General features: G+C 41.9%; 1 protein-coding gene across 2 annotated transcripts in view; it reads left to right on the top strand.

The window, feature by feature from the left end:
* The window catches only part of CCDC178 (coiled-coil domain containing 178), a 425544-nt gene that overhangs the window by 361552 nt on the left and 36038 nt on the right, over positions 1-27954 (top strand). For both annotated transcript variants that reach the window (XM_075826302.1, XM_075826301.1), the window contains exon 19: positions 3847-3981. In XM_075826302.1, coding sequence (XP_075682417.1) covers positions 3847-3981 — 135 coding nt within the window. The remainder of the gene's footprint in view (positions 1-3846; positions 3982-27954) is intronic.

Genomic DNA, 27954 nt, shown 5'->3' on the forward strand with positions numbered 1-27954 from the left:
CCCATTGACTTCCTCAGTCTGGCTGTAGACCTAGAAATACATAGGTCCAGCCAGAATGAAGAAATGTCATGTTAAAAAACCAATACGCTCCGCACCACACATAACATGTGCATGACAGCTGCGGACTTCATTGCGGAACTTAGAATCTCCATTGAAGTCAATGGAGAAATTCCGCCATGAGTCCGCAACCAGTCCGCCACTGCTCCGCAACAGACAGAGCATGCTGCGGACACCACATTCCGCTCCGCAGCCTATGCTCCGCAGCGGAATTGTACGCATCGTGTAAACGAACACTGCGAAATTAAAGTGAAAGTCAATGGAGAAACGGCTCCGCTGCGGATTAACGCTGCGGAGTGTCCGCAGCGGAATTTAAGTGAAAATCCGCTATGTGTGAACCCGCCCTAAAACTTCTTGAATATTTTCAATTATATAGATAAAGTATCCAGTTGGTCAGTTACATTTAACAGCTGCCAGCTCTGTCGTTATGTTTGAAGGATCAAAATGTATCGTCCAGACCATAGAACATTAATTTTTGAAGGCAGGGATTTCAGCCAATGCTAAAAAGAGTAACTAGTCCATCCTCAACAGGCACTCACCATTTTCAATGTCATGTTTAGAGCCAAATAAGGCCGATAGACACACAGGGAGAATTTATGAAAAAGGCTTTACAACAGAAGTCGCACACTATATTTGCACTATAATTTGCGACCCTTCACAACTGGAAGGGGTTTAGCGGGAGTGGAAGTGGCCTCCCACGAACCGACATATTTACCATTACTCTTAATAAATTTTGCGCATTCTACTCCAGCGCAATTCAGTATAAGACACAATTCCTAGTAAATTCCCTCCACAGTGTTCTGCCGATAGTATTAAAGCCATGAAGGCAACGGCATGGTCATGAAAGAAGTTCAGATATACTGTAATATTCAGATGTTACACATTTGGGATAACAAGGTCCACCGTTTGCAGCACCTTACCATATTGACCAGCAAAGGGACCAGAGCAGTTACTAGCCAGTGGTAAACCCATCTGTTTTAGCAGTTTTGTGGCAAGAAAGATTTGAGAGTATAATATGACGATAGCCTGGTTTATACATATTAAGAACATATGGCATTATTATTGCGCTGTAGGCCTCTCTTTATTAGCATCCCAAGAATAAACGTAAAAAATTAATTTGTGTTACAAGACATGTATTTATTTTACCGTGTGGTATAAACAATATGTTATCTTTATTCTGCGGGTCCATACGATTATGGAGATACCAAATTTATATAGCTTTTTTTTTTATAATAAAAAACCTTTTTTTCTGGAAAAACAAAATCATACTATTGTGTTGCCATATTCTGAGAGGCATAACTTTTTTATTTTTCTGTTGATGGAGCAGTGTGAGAGCTTGTTTTTTGCAGAACAAGCTGTAGTTTTTATTATTACTATTTTGGCGTACATGTGACTTTTTAATTACTTTTTATTCGACCGGTGATTGCATGAGGTACATGACATGATATTTTTATAGATTAGGTCATTACGGATGCCGAAATAGCAATTATGCATAGTTTTTTCCACATAATTTTCTTTTCAATAACAAAGGACTTCATCAGGGAAATAAGGCGAGTTTTGTTTTTATTACTTGAAACTTTTTTTTCCTAAAACATTTTTTTTACTTTTTTTTTTTAATCCCACTAGGAGACTTGAAGCTGATCACTGGTATAATACACTGCAGGCCCTTGTGATGTAATATTTGCAGATGTTCCAGAGGTGCGGCCTCACTTAGTCTTTATTTATGACAGGGCCATGACTAATGTGACAAATCCAGGGTCAATCAGTGTGTTTGGTGAAACTTTATAATTAGTTTTTATTAAAAATTAATTTTTTGAAACACAGCTGCTCTGTGTTCTCTATACAGAGTAGCTATATTGTACACTAAGGCCCCATGCACACTGCCGTAATTTGGAGCCGCAATTCCAGACATTAATTGCGGATCAAAATACGGACGTATTCATTTCTATTGCCCACGGACACCTTCCTGTATATTTAAGGTAAGGTGTCCGGGTCGTAGAAAGGCTCCTTTTTGTTGATTTTACGGACCGTGCTCCCATACTTTATAATGGGAGCACGGCTTGCAAATGCGGATGTCTGTCCGCAGCTGTAGCTGTAATCACGGACCGGGATTACGGCTACGGCCGCGTGCAGGGGGCATAAGACGAGTTCAGTGAAAGTGTGTCCACGCAGGATCCACCTGTAATCTATCACATCTAAGGTTACGAACTTAGATGTGATGGATAATAGGTAAATCCTACATGTCAGTGGCAAGCAGAACCTGCTTTCACTGGACCTGTCTGTCCCGCGGACCGGACAAATACAGGATTTAGCAAACGATACATCTGCTCTACAGAATACATATCAACTGTATCTCAAAAAGTAAAACTAATTTTTAATAAAAACAAATGATAAAATTGCTTTAAAAAAAATAAAAAAATCCCTTTTAAAGTTTAACATAGCCTTTAATGTATATACCCAGAAAATATAATATTATAAAATCTAAGATTTATTTGGCATGTCTATGTGTAATCTATCTATATATATATATATATATATATATATATATATATATATTTTATTAGTGTTAATTTTTTGCAGAGGGACCTCTGCAGACCAAGTTTTCCACAATAAATGGAAGCACCACCCAGATTACATGATTTTGCTATGTGAGAGGTGTAACGAAACTCTAAATACAAAATCTGTAACAGGGCCTCCACCTACAATATGCCATTTACATTACTGGCGTCTTCTTATTTCACGGAGGGGCATTTGGGCCCTGTTAGGCACTAGGGCCAGTCTACGACTACTATCTCTGCATCCACTACAGGCTGCAGCTTTGCCTCTGAATAAACCTTTTTAGTTTATAATGTTTTTTTCCCATTGTGTAGTGAAGATAGTCTAATGATTTTAATGAAATGTTCAGCTTGCTCTTAGTATATTATCAGTTTTTTATTTCTACAATATTGCAGTTTTGACGTCTGGCTATAGATACATATATATATTTGCCATTTTACCAGTAAGGTTTGAAATAAGTGTTTATTCTATTCTAGGCATTGTGCTGCTATGTGGTTCTCAGGATGTGATACATTTTATATGACACCTTGCGTCACTTTTCAAAATCGACTTTCACTCTAGTTCAGGTGCGTGCTGACATGTCACATGTTCATAGCGAGTCAGATTAATAGGGAGTTCTGTGTGGAATTTTCTATCCTGTTATTGTTCTCCCTCAGCGTTTGATGGCTGAGTTAATTCTCTTTAGTTTTGTCATGCTCTGAAGCGCACATTGCCAGGCTATGATAAGCTGTACAAGGAAAAGAAGGAAAAACATGATGTCCATCAAAGTCCTAACCTTGCATTTTAAATGTTTTGCTGACCTAACGTGCTTCTCTGAAGGCCTCGGAGGATTCCTTCTATAAAATAAAAGCCCAAACAAAAAGGTTCAATATGTCCTAAAGCTATCGGTTTTGAGTTAAACTGGGTGAAGTAGAAATATTTTACTCATCAGCTTTGCAGTCACAGAGTTTGCTTCAGCTAGAACAAAACTGCTGAGGCATTTAGAGAAAATTAACCCCCCATCCTGGCAGCCAGATGTGACTGGTTTCTGATGAATGCACATGAGTGGGTAGAAAAATCAAGAGACTGTGAAATTCCTGTCAGGTCTGTACAGTGCAGAATGGGCTATTGACTGCTTTCTATATTTCCCTCCATCATTCTTCTTGAACACTGCCATTAATTTCCTCTCCGGCTCCGGCTTGTGGTTTTTTTTGTTCACCCCCTCCTCTTCTCTCTTTTTTTTTTTTTTTGTAGATCTCGGTGCTGCAGAGCAGGATGCACCGGGCTTTGGTGGAGTTCTTCAAACAACGAGGCCTCTATAACCAGGCTGGGCTGGCCCGGTTCCAGGCAGCCTCTCAAGAGAATGCTCAGAAAATATTAGCTGTGCAGGTAGGTGATTGCAAAGTAGTAGAAAAGATCATTCTGATCTAGATTGAAAAGCAAATGATGGGTTGTGTGATGAAGGATTTGAACCATATCCCATCAGAATTTTATAAATTTTTAACCTCTTTAATAAACTGGAATGGAATGCAGGATGAATTCAATCACATGCATAGATTTCCTGATGAACCCCGCTCCAGCTACATATGCACATACTGAACATATATACATATATGTGCATACACATCATTCTACAACGTTTTCAACAATACTAAACTCCTAATGCTGAACTGCTTTCATTACATCCCTAAAATATAGGAGCTTATCGAAAGAACAACATTGCCATGTGACGTGTTTGCATTCAATGTCCTGTGTGATGCCCCCTTCTACTCATGTCATCCTCTTTGCGACTGTCAATCAAATGACATCACTTTGGGCCCTTTTACAATGGCATCTAGTCTGCTGACAGATCTGAGCAAAGTACTGCATATTTTCATGGATAATTTCCTATGTCGGACCTTTGTTGTTCAGCAGTAAATTGTTACAGGACATGGGAAACACCTTTTAGGGCTTAGAACAGAATATAAACATACACACAATGCAAGTTATTTGAATGGACAAGATTAGGTTTTCTATTATCTTCTTAAAGTTGAGAACTCTGAGCTCCCCTTCTTATGCCTGCTCACCTTGCCACAATGTTTCGGGAGACTCCACCCCCTTACTCATCCGTGATAGCAGACCCGGGGGCCTTTGTTAGGCCCCCAGCTGCCATGGTAACCCATTGGAGCTCCCTCGCTCTGTCAAATACCTTAGATGCTAGGGTCGCTATTGACTGCAGCATCTAAGGGGTTAAACTGCTGGAATTGGAGTTGCTGCAGGAGCCTGGCTGTGTTTAAAAGCCGTTCTCCTGACACTAATTTCGTTGGTACTGTGGCAGTACCCACTATATACGATTGACGGATAAATCCATCACGATGCGGGAACTAGTGATATAGCCGTCGTTAAGGGAGTAAAGGAGCAGACTGAGGCTCCTGAATGCAAGTGTGCTGTAAAAAGTGAATTCAACTGTTACTACCACTGATCACTTTTTCTGACCTTTGTTGTTGTCCTCTGTCTAATATCACCACTGGAGGGAGGTGGTAGTCTGAATGTCATGGTGACATGTTGCTATGACTACTGCCGGATCACACTAGCAGCTAACAGCCACTAGTACAAGCCTAAAGGAGAAAGATTCTCAGGATGAACTATTAAATGTTATATCACTACTGGTAATAATTCGCATAGATGAATTACTTATATTCCGGTAGGTTGCCCTCTTGTGATTGGCCAACACCAAATTTCATGAAATCACAATATACAAATGGAGTGCTGCATCATCCACCGTCCATTCCATTTAGTATAACTTTTTTTGTGTTATTATTTTTATTGGATTATTTTTGATATGCAATAGTAGGTTTAACAGGAAAGCATGGGCCGCACATTCTTCAAAAAATATATAAACATGGTACATTATCGAAGCCTGTAAGCAATATGGATAGTGACGTCAGGGGCTACAGTCCCGGACTCCCCGGCCAGAGCGCTACTAATGCCCTGGCCGGGGATTCCATAGTTGAAAGTCTCTGACATTATTGTCCATGTATAGACAGTGATGTCAGGGGCTTCCCCAGGGTCAGAATCCCTGGGCCGAGCACTACCTGATACTCTTCCCTGGGATTCCTGCTTTCGGAAAGCTGCCCAAGGTATACGTTTAACATAATCCTACGGCAGATGCCATACAGTGGTATCTGTCATACATGGTATACTTTTTTTTGCAGGATCCCTCCGAATGGAATAGCGTAGTATACTACATTATTGCATCTTCCAAAAAAAAAGTATGCTGACGTATACTGGCCTGTCGGAGGCCAAAAGGACTCTCTTTTATTTACCTTGTCGGGCTAATGGAGCCCTATGGACATGTTTAGTGTGTACTTAGGGAGCTCTCTCAACGTGCACGCTAAACGTAGGGCCAAAACCTGATATGAAAAGACAACTTTGGCCATGTGATTTAAAGAGTAAGGGTATGTGCACACACACTAATTACGTCCGTAATTGACGGACGTATTTCGGCCGCAAGTAGTGGACCGAACTCAGTGCAGGGAGCCGGGCTCCTAGCATCATAGTTATGTACGATGCTAGGAGTCCCTGCCTCGCTGCAGGACAACTCTCCCGTACTGTAATCATGTTTTCAGTACGGGACAGTTGTCCTGCAGAGAGGCAGGGACTCCTAGCATCATACATAACTATGATGCTAGGAGCCCGACTCCCTGCACTGTGTTCGGTCCGGTACTTGCGGCCGAAATACGTCCGTCAATTACGGACGTAATTAGTGTGTGTGCACATACCCTAACTGTACTTTCAAAAAACGTTTGAAAGGTAAATTAGTGGTTTTGATCGTTGGGGTTCCACGTGCAGAGACCCCCACCACAGCTGAAATAAAACATTCTGTTTGAGCTCGTCTAGGCTGACGAGGACCACCGTTCAAAGTTGAAGATGCTGAGTGGACAGCTGAGCACTTCTGCAGCTTTGTTTCTTTGATTGTGGGGGTCTCAGCACCCGGACCCCCACCTATCAAAACTTCTGAGATGGCTCTATGACATATCAAAAGTTTTATGAATGTACAGTTACTTTTTAAGGAGCAGGCAAGCCCTGTGACCTGTATTGCATGTTGTAGTGAACTTCACAATTAATAATGCTCAAAAGGGGACACGGTTACACCTCTACTCCCTGTTCCCTATTGGCTTTAATTACAGCTGTAGAGGGCCAGAGTGATGGGAATGCAGAATAGGTGCCTGCCTAGGGCACTATTAAGGGAGGGATATATTAAACCTGAAACATCGTAGAACAAAAAGTATATTACCATTAAACCACCATAGGGCACAAGTGATTTCAAATCCCTAAAGCACTTAAACCACAAAGGATAGTTTAACATCCACTGGGAAAGTGGACCCACTGGGCTACTCTGCCCTAACGGAGTAGCAAATGGCCAAACAAGTATAGGACAGTTACTGGTCGATGGTACCTTGATGGCAGGCTAGTGCCGGATTACTGGAGGTAGGCTTGTACTGGATAGCCGGAAGCTGGCTCGTGCTGTATTATCTGAAGCTAGCTTGTGCTGGATTATCGGAAGCACAACTGGTCACGGACACCGGACTCACCACAGACACTGGACATGGATGCTGGACTTGTCATGGACACTGGACACGTCATGGATACGAATACTGGTCTCGTCACAGACACTGGACTCGACGTGGACATTGGACTCAGGATACAGGACTGCACACAGATGCTGGATAGTTACAGAGAAAAGGTTACAGGGAACTGGATACGGAACCTTTGCAGACTAATTCTGGGTTAGAACTAACATTGCTCAGGCACTGAGAAGTGAGAAAAGTTCCTTAAATGGTCCAAGGGATAGGCTGCGGGCACTGGCAGTTTAAGAGCTGGGAGGAGCATAGGCTGGGGGAGGAGAGATCAGAGCGGGCCGGTATCCCTGAGCAGGGAGACGCCGGCAATGCAGATAAGCAAGCTGGCGGCCGCTGGATTGAGAGAGACCCGCAGCTGCCGGTCCTACACTACCCCCCTCCTACGCCCCCTCTTCTTAGGTCCGGAGAGTAAGAGGAATTTTTTGATGAGCGCAGAGGCATTAATGTTCTCTGCAGGGCCTCAGGACCAAAACCTCTCCAGTCCACAAGGTAGAAAGTCTTCCCTCTAACCTTCTTGTAGTACAGAATCCCCTTAACTTCAAAAGCATCTGAAGAAACCCTGGGAGCAGACACAGAATTAGAGGATTTCAGGAGAGAAACATGGAAGGAGTTGTGAATCTTGAGAGTAGTAGGCAGACGTAGTTTGTAAGACACAGCATTGATTTGTCATAAGACTTCAAAAGGACCAAGAAACTTAGGGATCAAAATTGTAGGAGTATTTAGGCTAATATTTTTAGAGGATAACCAGACTTTAACTCTGGGAGAGAATTGAGGAGACGACCTTCTCTTCCTTTCAGTGCAATTTTTAAATCGAGCCACAAGATCGCTGAATTGTTTTTTTGCCAGATCTGAAGGAAACTTCCATAGAAAACCATCGCTGCAGGAACTTTGGAGGGGGCAGGCACCGGGGGAGGCACACGAGGATGTTGGCTGTAAACTATAAAAAACAGTGAAGTAGCTGTGGATTCACTCGTATGATTATTATATAAAAATTTGGCCCACGGGAGTAGACGTGCCCAGTCGTCATGTTAATCCGATACAAAATGGCAGAGATAGGTTTCGAGTACTGGGTTAATTCGTTCAAGTTGACCGTTGGGCTGCGGATGGTACGCTGACGAGAATTCTAGTTTTATGTCCAGGAGTTTACACAGATCTTTCCAGAATTTGGATGTGAACTGAACACCATCGTTACTGGATTCGTCACAAACACTGGACACGGATACTGGACTCGTCACAGAAACTGGACTCGTCACGGACACTGGACACGGATACTGGTCTCGTCACGGACACTGGACTCGACATGGACACTAAACTCAGGATACAGGACTGAACACGGATACTGGATAGGCATGGACACAGGTTACAGGGAACTGGATACGTGTAACGTCCGCGGTCGCTGACCACGAACTCCTCCAATCCTGTCGACGCCCTTCTCTCCAGAGATGTCTGCACATGCGGTTGTCCTGTTCCGCAGCTACCACTATGGTGCACTCGCGAGCTCAGTCCAGCCTTAAGGATCCAGAGCACACACATGTGTGAGTCTGTCTTTGCAAATGGTCTCCTAAGTGTTTTCCAGTTTGTAGTATTTCCTGTTCCTGCTACCTGTAACTTGTATCCCGTGCTATACTGGTCCAAGTGCCATATTGAGTTGGAGTTGTGCTGCACTGAGTACCACGCCTGCCCTGCTACACCACGCCTGGTGCCTGCCTGCTGCCTTGTCCCAGCCGAGCCTGTCTTACTACTGTCTGAGCTACCACAGGTACACCTATTCGAACTATAGACTGTGACCTGTGTCCTGCTGGCTAGCTGCCATACCGTTAAGGCGGTGCGGCCCAGTGGGTCCACGTACCCAACGTGATAATACGGAACCTTCGCAGACTAACTCTGGGTTAGCACTAACATTGCTCAGGCACTGGGGAAGTAGTTCCTTAAATGGTCCAGGGAGTGCTAGGATGAGCTGGAGGGCAATATTCTAGGCATAGGCTGGGGGACGAGGAGAGACTAGAGAATGCCAACATTCCTAGGCAGGGAGACGCCAGTGTCAGCGGAGTAGCAGCTGGCCAACAGGGTACAAAACAATGTCTATAGTTCAGAACGGGTACCTGAGGCAATGTAGACAGTAGCGGAGGCACGACTTGACTTTCACAGCAGGTGGTACCGTGGATGCAGTGGAAGACACAACTTGACTTTCACTTGTAGATACAATAGCACGGGATACAGGGTACAGGCAGCAGGAACGGGTAACACTGGGAACTGGAAAACACTGGGAGACCATTTGCAAGACAAACTTAGGTATACAAAAACGCTCAGGCAAGGAACCAGTGGGCAGAGCCCCTTATTATAGTCCAGCAGCCATTTGGGCTGATAACTGATGGGTGACAGCTGGATGAGTACTGGTCCTTTAAGGCCGTGCACGCGCGGGCGCGCGCGCCCTGCGGAAATCAGTCCGAGGACCCGGAAGACAGTTCCTGGAGGGAACTGACGCCGTGAAGAGTCCATGGCCGGGATCGTCAAGGGGTAAGTCTAAACGACGACCCCCCACCATAGACGTTACAGCAAGCGATGCGGATAAGCCAGCTCAAAGCCGCTGGGGTGAGTGAGACTCGTGGCCGCCAGCGCAACAGATACTATAATTGACATCTAGATCACTAGGGTTTTTACGGACGTAACTGAATAGCATTTTCATTGGACCACTGTGCAATATTATCATTTGGACAGTGTATGGCACTATTATGTTGAAACCGCATGGTGGTATTTATTCAGACATTATATGGCATTGTTATTTGGGAAAAATGCATACACCGTGTTCCAAATTATTATGCACATTGGATTTAAGTGTCATAAACATTTAATTATTCGTTTTTCAATTAAACTCATGGATGGTATTGTGTCTTAGGGCTCTTTGGATCATTGTAATCAATCTCAGACACCTGTGATAATTAGTTTGCCAGGTATGCCCAATGAAAGGAACACTACTTAAGAAGGACGTTCCACATTATTAAGCAGGCCACAGGTTTCAAGCAATATGGGAAAGAAAAAGGATATCTCTGCTGCCGAAAAGCGTGAAATAGTGCAATACCGTGGACAAGGTATGAAAACATTGGATATTTCAAGAAAACTTAAGCGTGATCATCGTACTGTGAAAAGATTTGTGGCTGATTCAGAGCACAGATGGGTTCGTTCAGATAAAGGCATAATGAGGAAGGTTTCTGCCAGACAAATTAATAGGATTAGGAGAGCAGCTGCTAAAATGCCATTGCAAAGCAGCAAACAGGTATTTGAAGCCGCTGGTGCCTATGGAGTCCCGCGAACCTCAAGGTGTAGGATCCTCCAGGGGTTTGCAAGTGTGCATAAAGCTATTATTCGGCCACCCCTAAACAATGCGCACAAGCAGAAACGGTTGCAGTGGCCTCAGAAATACATGAAGACTTTATTTTCAAACCGTGTTGTTTACTGATGAGTGCCGTGCAACCCTGGATGGTCCAGATGGATGGAGTAGTGGATGGTTGGTGAATGGCCACCATGTCCCAACAAGCCTGCGACGTCTGCAAGGAGGTGGCAGAGTCATGTTTTGGGCTGGGATCATGGGGAGAGAGCTAGTAGGCCCCTTTAGGTTCCCTGACGGTGTGAAAATGACCTCTGCAAAGTACATAGAGTTTATGACTGACCACTTTCTTCCGTGGTACAAAAAGAAGAACCGTGCCTTCCGTAGCAAAATTATCTTCATGCATGTCAATGCACCATCTCATGCTGCAAAGAATACCTCTGTGTCATTGGCTGCTATGGGCATAAAAGGAGAGAAACTCATGGTGTGGCCCCCATGTTCCACTGACCTCAACCCTATTCAGAACCTTTGGAGCATCCTCAAGCAAAATATCTATGAGGGTGGGAGGCAGTTCACATCAAAACAGAAGCTCTGGGAGGCTATTCTGACATCCTGCAAAGATGCTCAAGCAGCAACTGTCCAAATACTCACAAATTCAATGGATGCAAGAATTGTGAAGGTGATATCAAAGAAGGGGTCCTATGTTAACATGTAACTTGGCCTGTTACGTTTTTTTTTTATTGAAAGAGCTTTTGATTTCTGTAAATATGACCATATGCTGCAAATTCAACAAATTACCATTTTAGTTCTCTTTACAACCTTTAAAATGTTTTGATCTCTGTTGTGCATAATAATTTGAAACAGTGCATTTTGAGATTTTTACTTCTAAAAAAAAAATCTGTTATCATTAGGAGATTTGTTCAATAAAATTTGCATTATACTCCAACGGTTGATGGCTTGAAGATTATACTGACTGTCATTTGCATCGACTATTTAGGAAAATCAGCGAAAAATAACATTTGCATAATAATTTGGAATGCGATGTATATCCTTTGAACCACTTGTTGCTTGTTTAAGCTGTTTCTCGGGATCCAAGAAACAAATTATTGAATGTGGAGCTGATTTGAGAGCATGGGTACTGTGTTCAGGTAAATGTATTTGTAGTGTGTAAGGGGTGGATGCAAGGTTGTCAACCTCTGGATAACTGAGCAAAAACTCACGGACAGACCAACATTTTTACAGACACTTTACAAAATCATTGCCTGTGCACTGTGCAGTGTTCTAGGAGTGACTTAGCAATCACAGCCCCGCTTGTAGCTTTCCCCCGCTAACATAGTGTGGGAAAACTGCAAGCGGTGCTGTGATTGGTGAGTCCTACTCACTCACCACTCACTCCACCCCCACCATCGCTACCACCATGGCATGTTTTAGACAAAGTCCTGGGCAAAGTTAAAAGTGGGGCCCCAAATGTTGAATTACTGTATGAATAATGCAGTCAATTCAGAAGGCGGTGTGCAGAGAACTGAATCGTTGATTTTTAGTGCGTCCAGTAGTGTTGTAAGCCCCAAAGCATATGTCCCCCCTCTCACACAAAAAAAACCTGTCTATATACATATACAGTTATTAAATCATACCACTATACCAGATGAAATATTACCTGCATAATGTTACTGAACAAAACTCACTATAAGACCAATAATAATGCAATATAAGGTCCACATAATACCGCCACACCATAACCACATAGTGACTGAATAATACCCCCATACTATTACTGAATAAAAAACACGATACAAAGGCCAATATTACCACCATGTAGTCACCATATAGTGGTAGATGCTAGTAATAAACGGGAGCTCTGCAGACCATATGAGTGATTACAGTACATTTATATCCAGTGACGTACAGGTGATGTTTTCTCTGATTAGAGTCGTTTACTTTCCCTTTTTGGTTCTTCATCCGGCCCAGACCACTGTGACGACTTATTCCATACACAACACTTCTCTGCAGAATTTGACACACAGACATGTTGGTTTCTCGCTTTTCCAGCACCCTCCACATCTATACTCCATCCTCTAAAGAAACTCGTAATCCACAGTGCCCCAAATGGTAATAATGGTCACTCACGACACCATAAAAGTTCCCCATCAGTAACCATGCCCCCACACAGTAATAATGCCCCTTTTGTGCCCCCTGTATAAAGTGCCACACACAGCCCCCTGTAGATAGTGCCACGCATACCCTCTTATAGATAGTGCCACACACACCCTCTTGTAGAGAGTGCCACACAGCCCCTCTTGTAGTTAGAGCCATACATAGTGCCACACAGCCCCTCCTTGTAGATAGTGCCACCCAGCCCCCTTGTACTTAATGCCACACAGCTCCCCCTTGTACTTAGTGCCACACAGCTCCCCCTTGTACTTAGTGCCACACAGCTCCCCCTTGTACTTAGTGCCACACAGCTCCCCCTTGTACTTAGTACCACATAGCTCCCCCTTGTACTTAGTACCACACAGCCCCCTTGTAATTAGTACCATATAGCCCCCCCTTGTACTTAGTGCCACAAAGCCCCCTTGTACTTAGTGCCACACAGTCGTCGTCCCCTAGTACTTAGTGCCATACATCCCCCAGAGCTGAGAGAGGTAGCCTACCACAACCACTCTCCGCCCTGCCTGACGTGACTCACCATTAGAAGCAGGTCATGCAGCGGTGGCAGTCTGAGTGAGGGCGGTCCTGGCCTAGGAGTGGACCAGTACAGTTACCTGATCTGAGTCACGTGAGGTCAACGGCCAGGTCAGGTGATTGGACTGGTCCACTCCTGGCACCGACCTCACTCAGACTGTCATTCACTTGGCAGCGACCTGCATATTTTCAGATTCCGCAGAAGACAAGCGGAATCTAAAAATATGCTCACGGTCTACTCTTCCCATTGCACTGCGCATGTACATTTTGGCGCATGCACAGTGAAACAATTCGGGAGAATGAGAAAAAATACTGGACTGTGCTTTTTTCTGTCAGACACTACAGACGGCAGAAAAAAAACACAACTTTTTGCGGACTGTCCGTAAATTTACAGATAGTTGACAACCCTGGGTGAATGTTATAAAGTGACTTACAACACTATGTACTGCCAGGAAGATATCACCGCTCAGTATCTTAAAGCTACGCAATGACTTGTGTCAACAGGCAGAAAAGTTCTTGGAACATCATTTTCTGGAAGTCTATGGTCTCAGTTTCTAACAACTCTAGTTTATCTCTAGAGCTATAGGATGATGTATTAATGTGACTACGTCATGTAACCGCTAAGCATGATGTCAGTATAAGCGCCACGTCATGGGGGCAGCATTATTTTTATGGATGAGAGATAGCTAAGGCTCATGAGGTGAATGATTTTTTTATGCCACTGTATTTATAAATGACAGAATGGGACAGATTTACTAAACTATCTAAGTTTGAGGCGGCGGAACTTAGATTTTCTGATTTTCTGACTGCCTTGTCGATTACAGTAGTTTATGCTGTATGGTAAATTTGGCGCATCTTGCTAGATATTCTAGACACTTCTCCCTTTCTTATACCACCAATAAGTTTACGCCAGTTTTTTGCACCAAAATAATGCTGCACTTTTGGCGCACAGTGTTGCATTTGAAGCCATTCCCCCTTTCCACTAGATCACGTTCTTTTCTAATAAAACATTCACCTTGTCAAGAGTGTTTTAAAAAATTATCTAAAACAGTCAATAAAGTTGGCGCACAGCATGCACACCAGAATTCTGGTGCATTTTGAATAGTAAATCTTCCCCATTGTATGTAAGCAGCACATTGATATAATTATATAATTGATGCTACAAACAGGTGCAGGTTTAATGTCTATAGGTACCTTTGGGTAATTTTATTTTTTTTTTTCTAATGAAATGCCTTTATTTAGTGATAAAAGTAACTTTTATAACGTACTTTTTTTTTTTTTTTTTTTTAAATGCACCGATTCACTTCTGTAGCTTCTACGTATCTCAGTACATAAAAGCTACAGAAAGCCGTTTTTAGCCGAATTTGTCAGAGCTACACTAACGGCTCAGTCTGCAGCTTCTGTATGCTCCTGAGCAATTTTCTAAGCTCAGTTCTGATCAAGTCAGAGTGGACTCATTTTTGGGATTTTTATTATTGGCCCCCTCTCCTCTATGTACACTCCTGTACATAATAATGTTCAATAAATATATATTATCATGACCTTATATGCTTACATGCAATAATCAACATCATATGTTGACAAAACTATAATAGAAAGTTATTGGACTCCAATGCTTGAGAGCTTGCAAAGAGCACCTGTCCTAGTGTTCCTCTGTGAATGACAGGAAGGACAGGAATCAAGGTGGACCCATCACATAAAATATAAAACAGACATTGGGAAATTACCGATATAAATTCTCAGTTCAGATTCTGAGCACTGAAATAAACCATTCCGTGTTATAGCTTATGAAATCAGCTCAACCCTTCAGATAGAAATATGTATTATTGTAATTACCCGTTGTCCGACTGTGGGACTGTGTGTATTATATATAGGGTCCCTGAGACAGACATAGATCTCTGCTATTGTTCTGTTCTACTGTTTTAATGTTAAGATTTTTACAGCAGTACTGACAGTCAGGAGTTAAATTGGGTACATTAAGTTTCACTTTATTGTGTTTATGCGTTTCAATGCTAGAATAGTGTCCTTATCAGAACAGTGGATTTAGAGACTGTTTTAAAGAATTTTAGGGTAATCAAATTGCACTATTTGCAATAATAAAGATTACTGTTGGCAACATCACCATTTTAACAAGTGTCACTCTTCAGGCAGTGACTTCGTGGATTCAGAGTCTTCTGCTAATATTATGTCTGTGGAATTTGCTATGTCTCTAGCTATGCCATTGATTGATTTGCCTAAACCTGTCCAGGTAGTGGGTATCGACTCCACTCCACTTGCTAATGGTTATTTTACGCAGCATACCCCTGTTTTTGAACTCATTGTTGGCTCCATTCATTTGGAGCAGTTTTCTGTACTGGTGATGCAGGGATTATCGTCCAATTTGGTTTCAGGCCTTCCCTGGTTGCAGATGCATAATCCCACGTTTAACTGGAGTACTGGGGATCTTACTAAATGGGGTAATGAATGCATGACGTCCTGTTTTTCTGTTAATTTTATTTCTCTCCCTGAGGAGGTGAACACTCTACCTGAGTTTATTCAAGACTTCGCTGTTGTTTTTTCTAAAAAGGCCTCCGAAGTGTTACCTCCTCATAGAGAATATGATTGCGCAATCGATTTGGTACCAGGAGCTAAGCTCCCTAAGGGTAGGATATTTAATCTCTCTTGTCCCGAACGTGAGGCCATGAGAGAATATATCCAGGAAAGCCTGGTCAAGGGTTACATTCGCCCCTCTACTTCTCCGGTAGGTGCTGGCTTCTTCTTCATAGGGAAGAAGGATGGTGGTCTTAGGCCGTGCATCGATTACCAAAACTTGAATAAGGTCACTGTAAGGAACCAGTATCCCCTTCCTTTGATTCCAGATCTCTTCATTCAGGTTCAGGGGGCCAATGGTTCTCTAAGTTTGATCTTCGGGGGGCTTATAACCTTATCCGAGTCAGAGAAGGGGATGAGTGGAAGACTGCGTTTAACACGCCCGAAGGTCATTTCAAATACCTCGTCATGCTCTTTGGGTTGTGTAATGCTCCCGCGGTCTTCCAGAATTTCATGAATGAGATTTTACGAGACTACCTGGGGGTATTTCTTGTAGTGTACCTTGATGACATACTTGTGTTTTCCAAGGACTGGTCCTCCCACATTGAGCATGTCAGGAAGGTGCTCGAGGCAATTCGGGAAAAAAAACTCTTTGCTAAATCCGAAAAATATGTGTTTGGGGTGCAGGAGATACCATTTTTGGGTCAAATCCTCACTCCTCATGAATTCCGCATGGACCCTGCCAAGGTTCAGGCTGTGGCTGAATGGGTCCAACCTGCCTCCCTGAAGGCGTTACAGTGCTTCCTGGAGTTTGCTAATTATTACAGGAGATTCATTGCTAACTTCTCGGTCATCACTAAGCCTCTTACGGATCTTATTCGCAAAGGTGCTGATCTCCTCCACTGGCCTCCGGAGGCGGTCCATGCTTTTGAGATCCTTAAGAATTGCTTTATCTCTGCCCCAGTGCTGATTCAGCCTAACCAAATGGAGCCATTCATCGTGGAGGTTGACGCCTCCGAGGTGGGAGTGGGTGCTGTCTTGTCCCAGGGTACCAGGTCCCTCACCCATCTCCGTCCCTGTGCCTACTTCTCCAGGAAGTTCTCGCCCACTGAGAGTAACTATGACGTGGGCAACCGCAAACTCTCAGTCATTAAATGGGCATTTGAAGAGTGGCGCCACTTCCTGGAGGGGGCTAGGCACCAGGTAACGGTCCTTACCGACCACAAGAATTTGGTCTTCCTAGAATCTGCCCGGAGGCTAACCCCGAGACAAGCTCGATGGGCGTTGTTTTTTACTAGATTCAACTTTGTGGTCACCTATAGGGCTGGGTCTAAAAATATTAAAGCTGATGCACTGTCGCGTAGCTTCTTGGTTAGCCCTCCTTCGGAGGAAGATCCTGCTTGTGTTTTGCCCCCAGGTATAATAATATCCTCTGTTGATTCTGACTTAGTCTCCGAAATTGCGACTGATCAAGGTTCAGCTCCCGGGAACCTTCCTGAGAACAAGCTGTTTGTTCCCATGCAATTCCGGCTAAGGGTACTCAGGGAAAATCATGACTCTGCCCTATCTGGCCATCCTGGCATTCTGGGTACCAAGCACCTCATTGCTAGAAACTATTGGTGGCCTGGGTTGCCTAAAGACGTTAAGGCCTACGTCGCCGCTTGTGAAATTTGTGCTAGGTCCAAAACTTCCCAGGTCCCCACCAGCGGGCTTACTATGTTCTTTGCCCATTCCCCAGAGACCTTGGACCCATATCTCCATGGATTTTATCACCGATCTGCCTCCATCTCAAGGCAAGTCGGTGGTGTGGGTTGTAGTAGACTACTTTAGTAAGATGTGCCACTTTGTGCCCCTCCAGAAACTACCCAATGCCAAGACGTTAGCTTCCTTGTTTGTCAAACACATCCTGCGTCTCCATGTGGTACCTGTCAATATTGTTTCTGACAGAGGGGTACAATTTGTTTCATTGTTTTGGTGAGCTTTCTGTAAAAAGTTGGAGATTGATCTGTCCTTCTCCTCGGCCTTCCATCCTGAAACTAATGGCCAAACTGAGAGGACTAATCAGTCTCTAGAACAATATTTAATGTGTTTTATCTCGGACTGTCAATATGATTGGGTCTCCATTAATTCCCCTCGCCGAATTTTCACTTAATAACTGAGTCAGTAACTCATCAGGGGTCTCCCCCTTTTTCTGTAATTTTGGGTTTAATCCACGGTTCTCCTCCGTTTCACCGGGTGGTTCCAACAATCCCGAGGTAGATGTTGTTCATCGAGAACTGTGCACAGTCTTGGCCCAGGTTCAGAAGAACCTTGAGGCGTCCCAGAGCATACAAAAGACTCAGGCATATAGAAGACGTTCTGCTAACCCCTTGTTTGTGGTTGGGGATCTGGTGGTCTTCAAAAAATTTGCGCCTTAAGGTTCCATCCAAAAAATGTGCTCCCCGGTTTATAGGTACGTACAAGGTCATTGAGGTCCTTAACCCTGTCTCCTTCTTGCTGGAGTAACACCCGTCTTTTCAAATACACAACGTGTTTCATTCCTCCCTCCTGAAACGCTGCTCCCTGTCCTTGGTTACCTTGAGGAAACCTCCGGTCCCTGTTCTCACCCCAGAAGGGGTAGAATTCGAGGTGGCCAAGATTGTGGACAGCAGGATGGTCCAAGGTTCCCTCCAGTACCAGGTCCATTGGGGAGGATACGGGCCTGAGGAGAGGACTTGGGTACCTGCCCGAGATGTTCACGCTGGGGTATTGCTCAGGAGGTTCCATCTTCGGTTCCCCAATAAGCCAGGTCCACCTAGGAAGGGTCCAGTGGCCCCTCATAAAAGGGGGGTACTGTAAAGGATCTGCCAGACACAGCTTCCGTGTCGACGCCCGTGGTTAATCAGTCTGCATCTGCTCCTAGGTCTGTTAGAGTGACTCGATCTGCTACCACCCAGTCTGGTAGGTTGAGGAGTGGGAGAACCTATCACAGCCTGGCCAGACGGTTCTAGCTCCCGCCCCCGGTCTATGTATACCTTCATTTGCTTCTTGTCTTTGCCTGTGATTCTCTCTTGTTTCCTGGCTCTGCTGTTATTGACCTCAGCTTCATTTTGACCCTGGCTTTACTGACTACGCTCCTGCTCTGCGTTTGGTACCTCGTACACTCCTGGTTTGACTCGGCTCGTTCACTACTCTTGTTGCTCACTGTGTTGCACGTCATTACAGAACATAAGAGACTTCTTCCAGTTTATATGTAGTTCAGAAAACTGCCCAAATTTGTCAAAACTTTTCATAATACTTGGGTTCGCTTTCCTAGTATTGCCAAAAAACAGTAACAAACTGTCGGCATATAGAGAAATCTTTGCCTCAGTTTGTCCATATCTGAATCCCTCTATCTCCTTCTTACTTCTAATAATTAGCGCAAGAGGCTCAATAGCACAGGCAAAAAGGAGAGGGGATAAAGTGCAACCATGTCGTCTCTTTCTTGATAACCTAAAGCTGAGGGATATTTCCCTATTAATGGTCACCCGGGCCCTTAAATCTGCATACAACAGCTTTTTCTAAGAAATAAAATTGTAACATATGCCAAATTTCCACAACCCACAAGTATTTCCAATCAATAAACGCTTTAGACATGTCAAGTGATATTATAGATCAATCTCCCATGTTAGTAGAGTCTATTTATAAGTACAAGAATATCATTAACCGATTTTCCCGGCATAAAGCCACATTGGTCATGATGGACCAGAGTAGCAATAATTTTATTAAGCCATGTCAAGAGGACCTAAGCAAATAATTTTGTTTCAAACTTTATCAAGGAGATAGGTGTAGATGAATCTACGAGAAAGAGATTCTTATCTTTCTTCAAAATAAGAACAATCAACGTCTCCTTCATATAGTCTGAGAGAATCCCCTTCACAAGATAGGAGTTATACGTTTGTAACAACTGCACAAGGAGTATATCTTGATATTCCCAATAGACCTCAAAAAAGATTTCCATCAATACCTGGGGACTTGTTTAACGGCATAACCATTAATGTGTTTTTAATTTCCTCCAGGGAAATTGGGTGAGCTAACAATTCTCTCTGATCAATGGATAGAGATGGAAACTGAACCATAGTCTAATAATTATCAACTTCCTTAAAGAGTAAAATGCCTCAAATTCCTGGTGGATGTCTGAACTATCGTGCAATAGTCTTAGGTTTGCTGCCTGAATACTGAGCATGAACCAAGATTTTTTTCTGGTTCTTTAAAAAAGAGCAAAGTATTTTCCATGACTAAATTATTATGAACTGTCTGAAATGCCTCCCATGACTCCCTGTTATCATCTATTGGATTAATCAAATATCTGATCTTGGCTTCTTGGGAGTTTTTTCTGTAAAGATGATTTAACCTTCCTCTGTTTTCTCTTGACCATAGTCATCTTTTCCCAGAAAATCCCCCTTAAATAAGCCTTTGCGGTATCTCATACTATGGTTTCTCTTGAGGACCCATTTTTCATTTGAAGGAAAAATTCAAGTTGTTGCCCTATCGAATATTTACCACTAATAAAATCCAGACTTATGTTGAATCTCTTTGTGATACATTATGTTACAAAACCCATTTCCAATATCAGTGGTTTATGGTCAGACATTATGTTACAAAACCAATTTCCAATATCAGTGGTTTACGGTCAGATATGTCTCTTGTTGTGTATTCAACTCTTCTGACCAGTCGTGCACTGCCCTAATCTACCAAGGCCATATCTGTACGGGAGAATATTTTGTGTGTTTTATAATAGCAAAAAAAATTGTATGTTCTTTAAATGAAATGGCCTCCATGCATCTTCTCAACCAAATTCTAATAATTTAACAAAGGGAGGAGGCTGACCATTAATTTAGATCTAGCCAGCCAATTCCACCTATCCAATGACATACAGCACTGAGCACTGTGTTATAGTCGCTCACCCCATAGAACTAATGTAGCTTGATCATCACCACTGAATTAAATGGGGGAGGGATATAAATATTAGCAAGTACCATTATCAAGCCTCTAATTTTCGCGTACAGAAATAAGTATCAGCCTTTTGTATCAACTTTTTGTGATATTAACTCAAAATTAATACTCCTATACATCAGGATACAGACTCCTCAAGAGAAATTGGAATATTTTGTAGATAAACTGTGTGCCACCCACTTTTTCTTTATATATTGCAATGTGTCCTCTACCAAGTGCAATTCTTGTAAGCATATAATAAATGGTAAGCAACTTGAAATTAGATTAAAAACAGACAAACATTTCAATTAGTCTGGTAATCCCTTCACATTCCAGTACAATATTCTAATAAGCATTAATAAAAACAAAAACACAAATGACCCTTTGATTCCACAGACAGCTAGCCCCCTGAAAAAAACAACACAGAAACAATTCATTCAGGGGGTATAAAAAATACAACAAAATAGTCCCTAAACAGCTGCAAATATATTGTTACTTCTGCATCTATAACCAATAATCGAAATTATCACTACACCACAAATTTAATACCTTATTTTCCCCTAATATATAAAATATTAAATATTAAATTTACTCATATCGGCCCTTATAAGGGAAACATCAATTTTAATGCTACCAATTTGCTGTGTTAGATCATTCAATTGGCCATTACAGAGGTTTATAGCTTTAAAAACATCTCCCAGATTGGGTTCTGCCACCATGGGAAAAACCATCCTAAAGGAGCTCTAGCACAGTAGCGGTACACTCAACGCAACTTAAAGATCAGTCAATAGGGTTAGCAGTGGCAAGATTTGCTTGCGGTGTTGCTTCTTGCATATTGCCGGATATGGTAGAATTGCTCACTTTCTCTAGCGGTGTACTCTTCATAGTGTTCTCGGCTATGCCAGCGGGCTTCAAATATTTATCCATTTTAGTAGCTGCGGTACCTCTGGTGGTATTTTTTGGGCTTCCTGGGGAGGGAACCTGCCCCTTCAACTTTCTATCTTTGACATTAATATTTCTGGTGTTGACACCCAGGTTCTATTTTCTAGGCATAGAAGAAGCAGAGGTCAAATAAGCACCCGATTTTTTCACTAAGGTAAAACTTATTATTCCAGCCACCAAACCTCCCCAGCCAGGAAGATCAGCTGTTCGGGGGCCAGGCAATTGATCAATTGTAGTGTTAAGAGGCAAAATAACAGGTATATCCCAGACTTCAGTCAAAAGACCTCTCCAGCCAGGTAGATCAGCTGATCCCATACCAGTCAGTAGGCAGTTATAATGTTAAGTGCAGGAAAAAAACCAAAGGGGCATCTGCCACTCCATCCACATACCTCTCCAGCCAGGTAAATCAGCTGTTTGTGTTCATGACACATAGGCAGGAATGATATTAAATTCAGGGAGGAAACAAGGGGGCATCCACCTCTCCAGCCAGGATGATCAGCTGTTCTGATGCTAAGCTCATCAGCATCTGCTTCAGCTCTTCTCCCTCCTAATTTCAGGCACATCAAGCCTGGTCAGCCGTGCTCCACGCCAAACAGTCGTCAATCCAGAACAGCGCTGAAATGATACACCACACAGATGGCATGCCAGGAGTCAGAAGCCGCCTAAGCCACTCTCCACTGGTAGGCCCTCAGTAATCCTCTCACAATGTCGACTGGTCCAGACAAATGAACAGTTAGGCAGTTTAGACTGCACAAAAGCCAAGTTATCCGCTCTCCATGCTGGCTGATCCAGAAAATCAGCACTTCAGGGAGGACAGAGTGGATCAGCATGGCCACCAGTATGATGCAGCAGGTTACAGGCAGTGAGCAGCGGCACGTTACTTCTGCCTCCATGCTCAACGATGGGGGTCTTTTAGTGAGTGTAGTATTGCCCTCTAATTTAACATAATTAGGCACTTGTATGATTTCCCAAAGATAATGTTATACTTCTTTAGTATGTCTAGTTCCTGCCATAAGCCACACTTTAGTTTTGTGTAGTGATATTTTAAAGTGATTTTACAATTTTAGCTGGGCTACCCACCTTTGCCTTGATTGGCTAATACTACTCAAAAAGTATGCATTCTCAGATAAACATGAGCACCTACTCAAGAAGTTTTACTTTAGGAATGTATAATAACCCCATCCTCTTGACGTCTCATATCACTGAGGAAGCATTTGCTTTAAAACTTGGGGTCCCGCACCCGAGAGCCACCATTTGTTTGCTCTACAGTAGTGAAAGTTGGGATACATTATTCCTTTTATCTACACATCAATGAAGAGTATTTTTCCCAATAGCTTCAGTAATCAATAATTTAGTTTTTTATTTTACTTAACTGATTTTGAGATAAAAGAACAGAATTGCTTTTAAAGTACAAAAATAATTATGGACCTCTTGAAACGTAATGTCTGTGTTTTATTTCTCATCAGAATTCATTAGTGTGCAACATCAATAATTTAGCCCCTCATTTACTAACACTGACTTGGCTGAGTAGTTCAATCATGTAACCCTGTAAACTCACTTTCCATTAAAATGAATGTTGCTGACAAAGGACAACGAAAGAGATACTCTATTTATTAACTAAAGAGAGACTTCATTTATCAATGTTTTAAATTTGGAGCTTTATGCAACAGAAGTTTGTATTAGGTCCAAGTTTTGGTCTTGAAACCAGAAGAGAATTTAACCTTTTCTAAAATAAAATATTTGATGTGAATTTTTTGAATTGCAAATGAATTTCAAAAATTTAGGAACTTTTATGGTGCATGTAAGTAATGTACATGAGGTATAAGGCCCCTGCACACGGCCCTAGCCGTAATCCTGGTCCGTGATTATGGCTACGAACAGCAGCGAACATTCACCCGCAATTGTGGGCCGCCCTCCCATTATAAAGTATGGGAGCACGGTCCGTAAAATCAAAAAATAGGGCATGTCCTATTTTTTGCGGCAAAGTTAACTTATCATGTTATGGAACTTATTGGTAGATAATTACATTCTTGGATTTATATTCCTGTTCAACTGTGGCATTGATAGAAATTGTCTTGACTTATGCAATGCAGTCTGTTTGGCCAAAACCTTTTGATTCCCTTATCTGTAATTAATAATTGAAAATTCGGTGTAGACTTTTGATCTATAACTAACAAGTTATGAGTGTATATGTTTAATAGTCTTACCTCTGATATATTGTAGAATTTGTTCTTAAAAAGCAAAGTACCGCTTACCTCACGTTTGGCCATAAGGCAACTTATACAATCTCAAATCCATCTGCAATTAGTATTATATTTGGGATTTTTATAATGTAGTTAGTATTTTGGGGGCTCTATAACACTTTATTCACTTAAACCCTATTGGGTTTAATTAGGTAAAGAAAAAAGTCACTATACTGGACACATCCATTACACCAAGTAGACTTAACTGGACCCAAAGGGTGCTTCTTGTGATGCCCCTGCTTATCTGTTTAATGTCACATCACCATTGTTACACCACGGCTCGGTTGCCGTCATGAACATGTACATCACATTTATTTGGGGATTTCTCCAATAAACTGCATTATGGTGCTTATTTCAGGCTAAATGTGTTAAACATTTAACAACATAAAAATGCCAATTATTGTTCTCTGACCTATAGGAATACTGATACATTTTTTTTACAAAGAACATCTGACACTTGTCATTTTTAATTGGAAATTACCGTAATACAAGCAACCAGTGCTGTTTATGGTTCATAACCCAAATTGCTTATCTTTAGATTGTATTGCAGCTTTATTTGTAGTACGACATGTTATGTGAGTTCTAAATAGTTAATGGAAGAAGGTTCATTTGGGGTGGTGTAGGTTGTTTATAAAATGGTTAAAAGGTTGTTAGGCTGCATATCTGGACAATTTTATGACATAGTGAAACATTGGGAAGGTTCATATTGTTACATTACCTTTGATAATTGTACTCTCATAGATGTAAAAGTTATGAAATAAGTGTGTTGACAAATAGCACCTTGGGAAAGTATTTACCTCCTTGGTGTTTTCCTTGTTTTGTTGCATTACAACCTTGAATTTAAATGGATTTTTGGTGAATTTGTACCATTTGATTTACACAACACGCCTAACACTTTGAAGGTGCAAAATAACCTGCTGAAAGTAAATATTTTGTGGAGTCTCCTTTTGCTTCAATTACAGATGCAAATCCCATTAGGATATGGGGTATGCCTCTATTAGCACATCTAGACACTGGGATTTTGCCTATTCTTCTGGGCAAAACTGCTCCAACACCTTCAAGATAGATGTGTTGGAGTCTTCAAGTCATGCCACAAATTCTCAATTGGATTGAGGTCTGGGCCTTGACTAGGTCATTCCAAGATATTTAACCCCTTAACGTCCGGCGTATAGTGTTTTTATGTCGGACGTTTGGGGTAGTTCTTCTGAAGTGCTGCCTTTTCATGTCGGCACTTCAGAAGAACTTTTCCAACATCGTGCAGGGTGCTCCTGAAGTCCGGGCTGTTGTTAAAAGCCTCGGGCTTCAGGGCAATGATCGGAGACCACTAGCAGTGGTCTCCGATCATATTTAACCCTTCAGATGCGGCACTCAATAGCGAGCGCCACATCTGAGTGGTTTTAGAGAGAGGGGGCTCCCTCTCTCACCCCACTGGCATCCCGCGTGCATCGTGAGTTGCCGATGGTTTCTGTGGCAGCCTGGGGGCCTAACAAAGGGCCCAGGTCTGCCTTTAGTGATTGCCTGTTAGGCCATGCCAGAGGCATGACCTAACAGATGCCTGCCAGTTTTACACTGACAGGCAATAATATATTATATTATTATAGTGTATAATAAAAGCGATCAAAAGGTCGCACAGTAAAGTCCCCTAGTGGGACTAAAAAAAGTTAAATAAAGTTTGAAATAAATAAATGAAAGTCCCAAGTAAGAAAAAATTAAAAACCCAATTTTTACCCTTACAAAATACATTATTATGAAAAATGTGGTATCGCCGTGTCCGTATCATTACCCAGCCATAAAACGATTACATTACTTAACCCGCACGGTGAATGCTGTAATTGAGAATTGCTGTTTTCTGTTCATCCTACTTTCAAAAAAATTTGATAAAAAGTTATCAAAAAGATGCATTTACTCCAAAACGGTACCAATAAAAACTACAAGTCGTCCTGCAAACAAAAAGCCCTCATACAGCTGCATCGGTCGAAAAATATGGTTCTTAAAATATGGCGACACAAAAACTTAACTTAATTAAACGTAAACGTAATTTTGAAGAAAAAGTGTTTTTACTGGTTAAAAGCAGGGAAACATAAAAAACCTATATAATTTTGTATCGCCGCAATCGTAACGACCCGCTGAATAAAGTTATTATGTTATTTATACCACACGGTAAATGGCGTAAAATTAAGACGCAGAAATAAAATGCCAAAATTTCTGTTTTTTTCCAGTACCCCACTAAAAAAGTTAATAAAAAGTTAATCAATAAATTATATGTACCCCAAAATGGTGCTATACAAAAATACATTTTGTCCCGCAAAAAAAGTCCTTATACAACTATGTCGACGGAAAAATAAAAAAGTTATAGCTCTTTGAATGCAACTATGGAAAAACTTAAAAAATTGCTCGGTCAATAAAGCGTCATACACTTGTCTTTAGAACGCCCACTTGGTAAAAAGGTAAAAAACGCCCAGTTGTCTACTAAGAAACTAAATAGCACAAATCTAAAATTGTTCATAACTTGCTCAAAAATTATAGTTTTTCAAAATAAAAAACACTGTTGTTATCTATATTACAGAGCCGATCACATTATGTAGGAGATAGAGCACTTATAATGTGGTGACAGAGCCTCTTTAAGGTTTAAAATACCTTTGGTATTAAGGGGTTAAATATTTCCCATTTAAAGCCCTCCAGTGTAGCTTTAACAGTATATTTAAGGTCATTGTCCTGCTGGGAGGTGAACCTCTGTCCCAGTCTCAAATCTCTGGCAGACTGAAGCAGGTTTTCCTCAAGAAATACAGGGCATTTACTGCCATTCATCTTTCCTTCAATCCTGACCAGTATTCCAGTCCCTGATGATGAAAAGCATCCACACAGCATGATGCTGCCACCACCGTGCTTCACTGTGGGAATGGTGTTCTTGGGGTGACAGGAAGTGGCCAAAATGTTCAATTTTAGTCTCATCTGACCAGAGAACCTTCTTCCGTGTGTTTGGGGAGTCTGCCAAATGCTGTTAGTTAACTCAAAACTCTTCCATAAAGTCGCACTTTGTGGAGTGTACGGCTTATAGTGGTCCTATAGACAGATACTTCCATCTCCAGAGTGGATCTTTGGAGCTCCTTCAGTGATATCGTTGGTGTCTTTGTAGAATCTCCGATTAATGCTCTCCTTGCATGGTCTGTGAGATTTGGTGGGCGGCCTTCTCTTGTCAGGTTTGTAGTTGTGCCAAATTCTTACAGTTTTTGTTATAATGGATTTAATGTTGCTCCACCGGATGTTCAAAGTTTGGGATATTTTTTATAACCCAACCCGGATGTAAACTTTGTCTCTGACCTGTTTGGAAAATTCCTTAGTTTTCATATATGACTTGCTTAATGGTGTTGCAGACTCAGGGGTCTTTCAGAACAGGTGTACAGTTTTTATACTCATTACATTTCTACTAATTATGTAACTTCTGAAGTTAATTGGTTTACCAGATCTTATTTAGCAGTTTCATAGCAGGGGAGTTGAATACATATGCACTTACAACTTTTCAGTTTTTTTAAATTTTTTATAAAGAGGTTTTTTTCATTCCTCTGTAACAATTTTGGACTATTTTGTCAGATTTATTAAATTAAAATGTATTTCAATTCCTGCTTGTAATGCAACAAAACAGAACAAACACCAACGGGATGCATACTTTCGCAAGGCACTGTAAAACAAAAAACTGCACTTCCACTTTCAGGCATTTAATTTTAAAAAGGGCGAAATCTCAGATTTATGGAAATTGAAGTTTTTCATTATAATGTAGAGGTATTTCACATTATGTCGTTTCTGCAGTAGTTTTATGAACATCACTCTCTTTAGAATTCTCTGCTTCTATCACAGCAAGAAGTCACAGCGTGATTTGAAGAACAAATCAGCATCTGAGTTACATCCACCCTCTCAGCTGCAAACAAAGCCTTGTCTCTCTATGCCTCAGAAGCTGAAGAAAGTGCCCTTTAGGCAATATAGTAGTAACTCGCAGGTTGTAAAGAGCGATAATAACGCACCCATAGGCTTCTACGGAGGCCTTAAAGAGGCTCTGTCACCAGATTTT

The sequence above is a fragment of the Rhinoderma darwinii genome, chromosome 5, assembly GCF_050947455.1.
Source record: "Rhinoderma darwinii isolate aRhiDar2 chromosome 5, aRhiDar2.hap1, whole genome shotgun sequence".
Lineage (NCBI taxonomy): Eukaryota > Metazoa > Chordata > Amphibia > Anura > Rhinodermatidae > Rhinoderma > Rhinoderma darwinii.